At 49.4% G+C, this 12,142-nt stretch overlaps 1 protein-coding gene across 11 annotated transcripts in view; it reads right to left on the reverse strand.

Annotated features, from left to right (window-relative positions):
* Window positions 1–12,142, reverse strand: part of ROBO3 (roundabout guidance receptor 3) — a 311,710-nt gene that overhangs the window by 11,014 nt on the left and 288,554 nt on the right. For 7 of the 11 annotated variants that reach the window (XM_088657611.1, XM_088657610.1, XM_088657609.1 and 4 more), the window contains 8 exons: window positions 9,183–9,349; window positions 7,999–8,120; window positions 6,990–7,206; window positions 4,476–4,600; window positions 3,550–3,721; window positions 1,910–2,104; window positions 1,186–1,209; window positions 1,023–1,065 (listed from right to left, as the gene is read on the reverse strand). In XM_088657611.1, coding sequence (XP_088513737.1) covers window positions 1,023–1,065; window positions 1,186–1,209; window positions 1,910–2,104; window positions 3,550–3,721; window positions 4,476–4,600; window positions 6,990–7,206; window positions 7,999–8,120; window positions 9,183–9,349 — 1,065 coding nt within the window. The remainder of the gene's footprint in view (window positions 1–1,022; window positions 1,066–1,185; window positions 1,210–1,909; window positions 2,105–3,549; window positions 3,722–4,475; window positions 4,601–6,989; window positions 7,207–7,998; window positions 8,121–9,182; window positions 9,350–12,142) is intronic. The other 4 variants (XM_088657615.1, XM_088657614.1, XM_088657613.1 and 1 more) reach the window with 1 other exon arrangement.

Consider the following 12,142-nt stretch of genomic DNA (forward strand, 5'->3'; position numbering starts at 1 on the left):
TTGGAGTCCAGCGACATCTGCCATTAAGTCCCTTATCCCTGGTTTGGAGTGATTTTGAGGACCCAGGTGGCGCTGTGGGTTAAATCACTGAGCCTAGGGCTTGCTGATCAGAAGGTCGGCGGTTCGAATCCCTGTGACGGGGTGAGCTCCCGTTGCTTGGTCCCAGCTCCTGCCAACCTAGCAGTTCGAAAGCACGTCAAAATGCAAGTAGATAAATAGGAACTGCTACAGCGGGAAGGTAAACGGTGTTTCCATGTGCTGCTCTGGTTTGCCAGAAGCGGCTTTGTCATGTTGGCCACATGACCTGGAAGCTATACGCCGGCTCCCTCGGCCAATAATGCGAGATGAGCGCGCAACCCCAGAGTCGGTCACGACTGGACCTAATGGTCAGGGGTCCCTTTACCTTTTAATATTTGTAGTACGCAATTCTTTGCGTAACAGGTTAATGCAGTTGCATTAAAAGGGGGAGATGGAGCTTCTGAGATGCTGCTTCCCGCTTGCAGCTTTTATCGCTACTTGCAAGACTGCAGACTTGGAACACCATTTAATATGACCTAGACTGCACAGACAACATGCATGGAAACCACATTACCTCCCCAAAAGAATCCTGGGAACTGTAGTTTGTTAAGTCTGTGTCATAACTGGGGAGGGGGGCGCTTTCAGAGGGGTGCCATTGAGGCTCTCGGCCTCTGTGTGTGTACATAAATGCATGCTGGTGTGTGCGCGCCAAACTGGGTCTTTGACCCGGGTAAAATAAAGTCTAGTTTCACCCCTGGTTAAGGGTGGCAGGAACTGTAGCTCATCAAGGGGCAAAGTACAGGTACCACGATTCTTTGGGGGGAATGCATGTGGTATGTGGTTAAAGTCAATCTGAACATTTAACGCTGTGGTTCTAGTTCATGTGATTTACGTAGCTCAGATCATCTGGGGACAGGGAGGCCCGTACGGCATGAACTTTGATCACCAAGGAGACGGTATTAGGGAGGGAATCGTCAACGCCAAGTGGGGGTCTCCAAACTCACCTGCCGCTGCCACGTGCTGGCCCATCCGCATGGGGGAAAGAGACTGAAAGAGAGGGGACCACACTAAGTCAAAGACACTTCCGTGAAGAACGAAGGCAAGGGCTGGGGGTTGGTGGAGCTGGTGGGAAGCAATTTAATGGGGGGTGAGGGAAAAAAGCCTTACCTGCTGGCGTGTACGCAAAGGAAGCTGCAAAGAGAAGCAAGCAGAAAGTGAGGCGGCTCAGAGCATTTGCAGCAGGCAGGTGTGGGCAGGGAGCCTAAGGCAGATCAGGAGGTTGGCAGGTGGAAGACGTGCAGCTCGGTGGCAGAGCACATGCTTTGCATGCAGAATGTCAAGCATTCAAATCCCTGGCATCTCCAGTTATAAGGAGCAGCTGAAGGGAAAGGCGTTCTCTGCCTGAGGTTCTGCAGAGCTGCTGCCAGCCAGAACAGGGGGCAGTGGGATCGATGGGCAAGGAGCCTGACCCCGAGCTGCCGCCTGGGCCTTGCCTCTGAACCCCACCTTACGGGTCTACTGTATGAAGCAGTTCAAACTTCTGGAGCCTGTTCCCTCTGAACCTGCCCTCTGCCTTTACATTTTGTCTTTGGGAAGTTCTATATAATTACATACAAAGTTATGTGAGCCATATGTTACTGTTTTGTGTCGGGCTTCTAAGAAATTTAGCAATGATAAGTCTGAGCCAGAGGACTGACCAACCCTTTAAGGTCTTCTGCTCCTCAAGGCTGAGCCTAGGAGGGGTGATCTGGAGCTGGAGACATTGTTGGTTCTTGTAGTGCCTTGTGGGCACCTGGTCCAAGTCAGGACAGGACCTGGTATAAGGCAGTTCTTAGCCAGCCAACCCATATCCCCCGGGGAGGAAGGCAGAATGCAGCCTTGCCCATCTCACCTGTGTAGTGACTCAGTTCTTTCCTCTTCTTTCTGCGACAGTAGATCCACACGCTGAAGCACATGAGGATGACCCAGCAGGCCCCGCCGATGCCAGCGATGAAGGCCGGCTGCTTCACCACGCCCGTGATCTGCTCCGCAAGGCTCACACTGTCCCCGTTGCTCACAGGCACCGTGTCCTGGTCCGGCAAGGGCTCTGCAGGCACACACAGCAGGCAAAAGCAACCACAGAAGAGAGGAGATTAAGTACAGTAGCTTGAGCTACGTAGGCTGTCCCCAAAAGTGGGAAACCAGGCAGAGGCTCACGTGACCGAACGCTCCTCTGTTACAAAAAGGCAAAACGTTCCCTACACATAGAGATTTAGAATGTCAAAGAAGAACCCCCAGCCGACTTGCTAGTTTTCTACAAGCAATATGTTTTGTGTGGAGAAACACTTGATTGCATGAGCCCCCACATGCAGCCTGAAGTAGTGCAGGCCTGATACCATTTAATTCAGTGGTGGCCAAACTTGGCCCTCCAGATGTTTTTCGACTACAACTCCCATCATCCCTAGCTAGCAGGACCAGTGGCCAGGGATGGTGGGAATTTTAGTCCCAAAACAGCTGGATGGCCAAGTTTGGCTACCACTGGTTTAACTAGAATATGGAGCTGTGAGAAAGTGGCAGGATGCCAAAAGACTTCTTCCCTTCCAAAATCCCATTTAGGTGGCCAACAGCTGCTTGCAAAACTACAACATCCAGTGATCCTGATGTTTCTTTCTATTTGCTTTGCATTGCCTTCCCCCATTGCCTTCCCCCCATATGAATGCCAGTTAGAAATAAGTTCTCTATTCCTTCACAGGAGGGACGGGTGCACCTGCCAATTTAGGTTATTATTATTATTAATAATAATAATAATAATATTTATACCCCACCCATCTGGCTGGATTTCCCCAGCCACTCGGGGCAGCTTACAGCACATAAAAAATTATAAACAATGGACAGACATTAAAAATTTCCCAATAAAGGGTTTCTCCTTTTTCCAATCTTAAGTTTAATTCTTCACATTTCCAAATTATGTCTTCTCAAAAGCAAGTCCCACTGTGTTCAATGGAGTTACTCAAATTAAGTGGATATTGGATTGCTGCCTTAATCCTACTGAACCAAATATTTATGACAGCACTGCCAACCTCCAAAACCGTGTGTGTGTGTGTGTGTGTGTGTGTGTGTGTGTCTATTACACATTTTAAAGTATACTTTGTGACCACTTTAACTTTGCACAGCATGGACATAATTTTCAGTAACATGGCTTCCAAAGATTCAACTTCAAGAGCGAAACCTGAAATTAAAACTTACAAACTATAAATGGCATACTGGAATAGTTTATTAGATTAAGCCATCACCGTGGCAGTTGACTTCTGAGTCTGAGATACTTTTGGCATCCATCTTCCAAACTACCACAGGTGAGCCTTGGATGGGAGGAATCAATGTTCCCCAACATCAGTTCCAGAAATTGGGCACCACAACCAGGAAGTCCTCCTCCCATGATGGCAGGACCTCAGGTGTGGAAGAAACATGTTTCTGCAGTTGGCTTCAGTGAATGGGCATGGAAGAGCATTATAATCTCATTTCAACATTTGGGAAGGAGCCTCAAGCACTCACTGATCTGTATGGTGACTGGGGCGCTCCTCACTCCAACGCCTGCGCTGGTGACTGCTGCCACCTCTGTGCGGTAGATCATCCCTGGCACCAGGCCCAGCACGACTGTCGAGTGCACTGTGCCATCCACTGTCTTATTGATGTGGTAACGAGACTCGTTTCCCAGGCACCAAACCTGCCATGGGAGGAGAAGAACTGTTATGGTAAAAAGGTAAAGGTAAAGGACCCCTGGGCGGTTAAGTCCACTCAAAGGTGACTATGGGGTTGCAACGCTCATCTTGCTTTCAGGCCGAGGGAGCAGGCATTTGTCCACAGACAGCTTTCTGGGTCATGTGGCCAGCATGAATAAACTGCTTCTGGCGCAACGAGACACCATGACGGAAGCCAGAGCGCATGGAAACGCCGTTTACCTTCCCGCCGCCGCAGTAGTGCATATTTATCTACCTGCACTGCCATGCTTTTGAACTGCTAAGTTGGCAGGAGCTAAGACAGAGCAACGGGAGCTCACCCCGTTGCAGGGATTCGAACCGCCGACCTTCTGATTGGCAAGCCCAAGAGGCTCAGTGGTTTAGACCACAGTGCCACCCACATCCTGAACTGTTATGACAATGGCTGAAGGGACACACTGTAGCAAATCTATTGCCTTTTAAACCAGCGTCGGGTGTGTTTTGTTGTTTTTGTCTGTTACTATGACATGTATTTTTGTGTTTTTATCTTGTAAATCGCCCTAGGGCCCTCGGTACAGAAATTTAATAAACAAACAAATAATAAATAGAAACTTCCCATGACTGTTTCCCAGCACCCACTGCAGCTCTTTGCTGTGGTTAGACCCGCCCCGCTCCGAATCCTTCAGACCAACCTTCTAATCTCTGGAGCTAATCTTAAATTCCAGAGGTTCCCCAAGGATATTCTGAGAATGGCAGCCTTACCCTGTAATCCTGGATGATCCCATTTTGTTCTCCGGGTGGAGGTGGTTCCCAGGATATGCTGATGCTGGTGCTGTTGCTGGTCCCCACCGTGACTACGGTAACCGCCTGAGGAGGAGCACTGGGGGCTGGGCGAGACAGGATAAAATGAGTTTATTGCTCAGAGGGAGGGCTACGTGGCATCTGGTGGCTGCCAACTCTGCGTTCTGGAATGCTGCAAAGCTATGCCAGGACATGCTGAGTTACAGACGAGGCAAGGCAAGGAAAAGCCACTAGGCATTTGCCCTACAACACTACGCATGGAAACGGATTTTTATAGGCACCTAGGAAGCTGCCTTATATTATGTCAGACCCTCTGTTCCAGGAGAGACCAGAGCAGAGGGGAGGGACAGAACTGTGTAACTGGCTTCATTGGCACACTCACCACTACCCCATCACCATCCTGGAAGTGAAGCCACTGCTGGGAAACTAGGTCCCTGGTTCTGCCCCCATCCCCTGCTGGCAGCTCCTGAACGGATCCATTTAGCTCAGTCTTGTTTACCTGGAGATGCCAGGGGTGGAGCCTTGCATGCAGAAAGCAGGTGAGCTGAGCTACACACAGTCCTTGAGGCAGGAGTGGGGAACCTCCAGACTCCTGCTAGCCCCATCCAGCATGGCCAATGGTCAAGGGTGATGGGGGGCTGTGGACCGACAACATCTGCAGGGCTGAAGATCTCCAACCCTTTACTTAAGGAGAAAGCCCTTAGAGTATAATACAGTGGTACCTCGGTTTATGAACACAATTGGTTCCGGAAGTCTGTTCATAAACTGAAGCGTTCATAAACTGAAGCGAACTTTCCCATTGAAAGTAATGTAAAGTGGATTAATCCGTTCCAGATGGGTCCGCAGAGTACTCAACCTGAAGCGTACTTAACCCGAAGCATGGGTGTAATTGGTTCCGGAAGTCTGTTCATAAACTGAAGCGTTCATAAACTGAAGCGAACTTTCCCATTGAAAGTAATGGAAAGTGAATTAATCCGTTCCAGATGGGTCCGCGACGTTCGTAAACCGAAAATTCATAAACCGAGGTGTTCATAAACCGAGGTTCCACTGTACTAATATAGGGAGTGCCCATCAGAGCAGGCATATAAACAATACCTCTGCTAAGTCTACAGAAGTCAGGCCCGTTAGCATGGAGAAGAGAAGTCAATAGTCTGAGAGAAGGAAAGTGATGTGAGTGGCTTATTGTGCATGATCTACACAAGGGTGGGCTGACTTCCGTCTTTCATGCTCTACCCGTTTCAGTTTTAGCTTTATCAGAAGTCCACCGATATATTTTAAATTTGCAAAGCAAAAGAGAAAATTCACATCTTTTAACAATTGAGCCATAACTGCTACTTGCCCTTTGACTGCAAAATTGAGGAGATGGTCAGAGGAAGAAGGATACTAGGTAGGGTTTTCTTGGTTTTTGTTTTTGCTATTGTTTTAATATGTTGCAAGCCACCTTGGAGATAATTTGGGGGTATTTAAAAGCAAGACTGAGCCATCTTCGACTCCCAAAAGCCATAGCTAGCATGCCCAATAGTCAACGGGGATGGGAGCTGTAGTCGAACAACATCTTAAGGGCCACAGGCTCCCCATCACTGCTTTAAGATGTGTCTTGCTAGAGCAAATAATGATCTACCTAATCTGCTACTCTTTGTAAGCATCCTAAACACCAGAAGGCACAACATCAGCTAGTGGTCAACTGTAACTTCTCCATAAAGTTCTGATGCTAGGATACAACATGGTTGGAGAGCAAAAGGTGAACTGCCATGTTGGCTGCATTGTATTCAGTATGCCTCTGTATAAAAAGGTAAAGGTAAAGGACCCCTGGATGGTTAAGTCCACTCAAAGCTGACTATGGGGTTGCGGCACTCATCTCGCTTTCAGGCCAAGGGAGCTGGCATTTGTCCAGAGACAACTTTCCAGGTTGTGTGGCCAGCATGACTAAACCGCTTATGGCAGAAGGGGACATGGTGATGAGTGCCAGAGCGCATGGAAATGCCGTTTACCTTCCCACTGTAGCAGTCCCTATTTATCTACTTGCACTGGCATGCTTTCAAACTGCTAGGTTGGCAGTAGCTGGGACAGAGCAATGGGAGCTCACTCCATTGCGGGGATTCGAACCGCCAACCTTCTGTTCGGCAAGCCCAAAAACTCAGCGGTTTAGACCACAGCGCCACCCACCTCTACCTGGAAGCTACAGGAGGAGGAGTGCTGCTGCACTCAGGTCCCCCTTGTGCACTTTCCTGAAGCATCTGGCCATTGTGAGAACAGGATGCTGGACTAGATGGGCCTTTGGCCTGATCCTGCATTGCTTTTCTTATATCAGAGAACTGCTGTTTCCAGGAGGCAAAACAAGAGTTGGTTGTGATACGGCATGCCAGTTTCTGTTGACAAGGCCTTTGGAAATGGTCCATGAACGAAAAGTTAGTTTTTGGAGGGAGGCTGAACTGGAGCCTAGAGGCTCACGCTTCCCTGCCTTTCCACACCTACCTTCTTCCGGGGTGCGCACCAGCATCACCTCGCTGTCCATGCCCTGGAACTCATCAAAATATGGGCGGATTTTGACCTCGTACTCCTGGCCTTTGCGCAGCTCGACTAAGACGGTGCTCCGTTCAGTAGGGGACTTCACATCCTGCACCAGCCAGGCACTGTTTTTGGGTCGGTACATCACTCGGTAGCCTTGGATGAACTGAGCCTGGCGGTCCACCTGGAAGAAGACAAACCGTTAGCTGCTTGCACATGCTGTCCATTTCCAGAAAAGGCCACAGCAAAATGGGTCCAGCTTCTTGCCTGCTGAAGCTCCCATTTATTCTCTGCTTCCAAACCTCTTCCTGCTGATTCTGCTGCCCTTCCCCAAACATTTTTCTGCTCCCTCCCTCTTCTTGCTCGCTTCTGCCCCCTGTATTATGTCTATTTCCAGCAACTATTATATCTCTTTTGCACCAACCTTGTACCCTCCTGTTTCTCTAAAACCTTTATACATCACCCTAAACCCTTTAAATGCAACAACCTGACCTCTATCGACTATACCAAGAAGCAGCTTGAAGATATTGCTTTCAGGCTTCAGAAGGACAGTTTTCTTTTGCTCTGGTCTTCCCTTCGCTGGGGGGAAAAAAAACCTTCATGCCAAAGAATGGGCAGGGTGCTATTGTGACTTTCAGCAAAGGTCAGAAAAGCTATTCACATAAGAAAGACCCCTTTGGATCCAGCCACAAACCTATGTAGCACAGTAGTGCCCTCTTCTCCTCAGTGGTCAGTCAGATGCCCCTAGGAAGCCAACAAGGGCAAGAGTCATCTCCTGCTATTGTTCCCCTGGAAACTGATATTCAGAGCTACACAGCCTCTGGATCTGAATTCAACACCCAGCCTTTGTGACTGGTAACCATTGTCTAATCTCCATTTAAAGCTGCCACTTCTGCCTAACCCATTCACAAAGTTGCCTTTTGCTTACACAAGTTGTGCCATTTCAAGGAAGATCAGTGATGTTGCTGGTACTCACAGTCCAGGTCACTTGAATGGTGGTGGAGGTGAGGACAACAGGATCCTGGAGCTGCACCACAACTTCGCCAAGCTCCTTTTGCACCTGCCGGTGATCCACCCCTTGCCTGGTAGGACTTACATCTGCCAAAGCATATAGGAAGTGAGTCCAAGGCAGGCCATGGCACGACGTTTCATCTGTATGTTCTTGAGGGGCTGGACTTGGCAAGGGTTTGGGGACTTGCTATACTCTCAGAAAATCCCACACCTGATTTGTTGTTAAGTGCAACCTGATGGCTAGGTGATAAATAAAACCCACCACATGGAGCGTATCTGAAGAAGTATGCATGCACACAAAAGCTCATACCTATGACAAACTTAGTTGGTCTCTAAGGTGCTACTGGAAGATCATTTTTTTAAAAAAAAAATGTTTTCACATGGAGCGTGGTTGTCTTGTAACCCTATTGTATGCTGCCTTAATTTCCATGTGAGAAAGGTGGCATGTGGACTGATAAAGAGAGCCACAGACCAGGCATAGGCAAACTCAGCCCTCCAGATGTTTTGGGACTACAACTCCCATCATCCCTAGCTAACAGGACCAGTGGTCAGGGATGATGGGAATTGTAGTCTCAAAACATCTGGAGGGCCAAGTTTGCCTATGCCTGCCATAGACCAAGGCTGTATTCCTAATAATAATAATAATAATAATAATAATAATAATAAATTTTATTTATACCCCGCCCTCCCCAGTCAAAAACCAGGCTCAGGGCGGCATGTCTATGTCTATGTCTACTCAGATGTAAGTTCCATTCAGTTCAATGGGGCTTGCTCCAAGGTAAGTGCTAGATTGCAGCCTCAAGCAGGAAGTGAATGAGCTGGGAAAAGTGGGACACAGTTTGGGAACCCCAGGTCTATAGTGACCTATCTTCAGGGTTTCAGGCAGAGCTCTCTCTCCCAACCCTACCTGAAGATGCCAGTGATTGAACCTGAGCCCTTCTGCAAGCAAAGTAGATGCCCTATCCCTGAGCCCTGTCCCTTCCCTGTTTGCAGAGGGGATGCCTCTGTAAGCAGAGCCTGATGAGCGGTCTAATGTTTTCCTAGATGTCCCTACTGTAGAATGATGTGAGATGCAAATGCCCATGACTCTAGCTTCCTCCCAAGCTGTTCTTATTGCCGCTCCAGCAGGTCAGCACCTGGCCATCTCACCTTGCGTACGAACTGGCTCTGAGACGGGGCTGGGGTCGCTGAGCCCATAGGTGTTGACGGCTCGTATGAGGAAGAGGTAAATGGTGTTGGGCTTCAAGCCACTGACCGTGTGCTTCTCCATTTTCACGTTGTCTCCTACTGTCTGCCAGGTGCTGCCGGAAGACTGACTGCAACAGAACAGAGTTGCAAAAGGAAAAAGGGGAGTCCCCAAGCTCAATGGCTCAGCTTTGTCTCTTGTACTACCTGGGAAGGGGGAGCCCAGGAAGGGGGAGCTCTTTTAAGTCTAAGGCCCCATCCCCTTATGGGTCATTTTCTGAGTGGCAATGATGGGCACAGGATCATAAGCAATCAGGCACACAGCAAGCAATGCACATTTTTTTACCATTGCATAGAAGGCTAGTTTCTACATATGGGGACACTGGGCTTACCAGCAGTACATGGGAAAATGATCTAGGGGTCTTAGTAGACCACAAGTTTAACATGAGTCAACAGTAGCAGGGGCACAGCAGAGGATTGTGAGTCCTGGCTCTTCTTTGTAGCCTTCAGTACTGAATTACAAGGAAGGAAGAGGGTGCAGCAAACACTATCAAAAGAACTGTCCAGAGTTTTCAAAATCTGGAATTTAATGGGGCCCGGCTAATGGGGTCCTGGCTCAACTTTGGAAGTAAACAGGAATTCAGTCCTCAGCCAAATCAGTCCTTAGCCAAATCAGGAAAAAAAAATCCCCCCTTCGAACCCTTCTGTGCTGCTTCCAGGATGTAAAGTTTCCTGTGACCCATAATTGATGTTTGTGTGTGTGTGTGAGTGCGTGCATGTGCATATGAGAGAGAGAGAGAGAGAGAGAGAGAGAGAGAGAGAGAGAGAGAGAGAGAGAGAGAGAGAGAGAGAGAGAGAGAGCAATGTGCCTTCATTGCAAGGCTAAGGTCTGTGTCTGTGTCCAGCAAGGGACTGAGAGACAATAATGCAATGATACAGTAGGGATGATTGACACCCACCTCAGCTGCCTGATGTGGTTGCCCAAGCAAGTATTTCTGTCCCACACTCCATTCCACCAAATTGGGCAGGAGTGAATGAATGAATGAATGAATGAATGAATGAGGTGGGGATGGTGATGATGATGATAAACCAACGCTGAGTATTATCTGCCCAATCCTGATGAGGATGCAATTTTCCCTGATTCCTGCTTTTCAGATCAATCATTTGATGAGCAGATGGAGCAATGACACCCACCGACCTCATCTGATCGACCTGGATCAGCTGGGAGGGAGAGAGCTTTGTGCATGTGTCCTGCGTGTTTTGTGGTCACAGTCACTTTTGGTCACATCTTTTGCTGGCATGCATGCCGCCCCCCAAGGGTTGGCCAAGGGTGAGTAGGTCCCTCAGGGCAAAGGAAGGGTGGCCACCCCTGTTCTACAGCAATATCCAAGTCTTTGCATAACTGAGGCATGCTTGCCAGCACCTTGCCCTTTAAGTAGGCCCCAATCTCCACTGGCAAGCACCAACCAGGCAATGGCTCCTGACTAGGCCATATCTGGACACCGCCTGGAGGATCCACCTGGGCTAGAAAGAGCAGAGGAAGCTGCCATATTGGTCTATCTTGCTCAGTACTGCCTACACTGGCTGGCAGCAGCTCTCCAAGGTTCCAGGCAGAGACTCACTCCCAGCCCTTCCTGGAGGTGCTGCGGATTGAACTTGGGAACATCTGCATGCAAGGCAGATGTTCCACCACTGAGCATGGAGATGGGTTGGGGCTCACTCATTCATTCTGGAGGGCCTCGGCCTGAAGGATGTGGAAACCAGGAGGTTATTAAAAGCCTCAGAGAGGGGAAAGTGGGACAGTGGAAGCCCAGTCACTTGGCTGGGCCTCCACACAAGGCAGGGTAGCTCACCCTTACTCCCCTGCTAGAAGCCATCTCCAGACTCTGCCTGGATTTCACTGGGTGGTGTCAAAGAGGAAATAGCTGCATTCCAGGTTCCCACAGCCCCCTTTCTCCTCAGGGAGACATTTGAGCCCTGGACTTGATCCTGCCAAAGCCAGCTGCATGAAAGTCAGTCACCCTAGGAGAGGAGGGCTGTACTTACTCTTGAGAGTAACCTGGGGCATGGGTGCAAGCAGGCCTAAGAAGCTGCAGACGTGAAAATAACTCATACTTTCAGCTGACCAGACCAGGCCTTCCTTGACCCCTCCATCAGTTGTGGGTCTGACTGAACCTCTCCCCCCCCATTTCGACGGGCCTCTTCCCCCAGGGTACAACACATGCATGCAGTCTGATTTGTGAGCCCGAGGACACAGATGCAAGTCCATGTTAAAGATGCCCTGCTGCTCCCTAACTCTGCATCTCCATGCCCCTGCACGCACATCCGCGGGCACAAGCGCACACTTGCAATCAGCCCGTCCAGTGATTTACTGCACAGCCCAGCTGCCTCCATGTTTGCAGAATTTCCTACTGCAAACTGACATCTCTCGGCCACCTGCGCTCCCCGCAAATCTCCTCAGGCTCCAGAGCAGATGGCTCCAAGGTAGAGGCCACAAGCCATGTGGGTGGGTGGGGAAATATTTTGGTCTCCATCATGTGGCACCTTAGCAACTCAGCTGCAGGGAGAAAGAATTTGAGCATGGGGTCTTTTGGTGGTGTGCTGCAGGGGAGGGGGATGACAAACAGAAGCTGAATGAGGATTTGGCAGCGGTGACCCTACTGCCCAGGAACATGCTGACAGCGAAGCATTTTCACAGCTGTGCAGATCTGCAGATCTGCTCCCCTGACCTCTAAAAACCCAGCTCGAGACAGCTGATGGTTGAGCTGATGAATCAGGGACAGACAATTCAGTCCTTTACGACTGCGAGGCCCTTCCTTACCCAAGCCAGATCCAGAAATTGCTGTTCTCTGAGAACAGAAGAGGGCTACCTGCCCTGCTCTCCCTGGGTCGTTTATGGGTCAGCATCTTTCTCCAGGGAACTG

The sequence above is a fragment of the Zootoca vivipara genome, chromosome 14 (genome assembly GCF_965207765.1).
Source record: "Zootoca vivipara chromosome 14, rZooViv2.hap1.1, whole genome shotgun sequence".
NCBI lineage: Eukaryota > Metazoa > Chordata > Lepidosauria > Squamata > Lacertidae > Zootoca > Zootoca vivipara.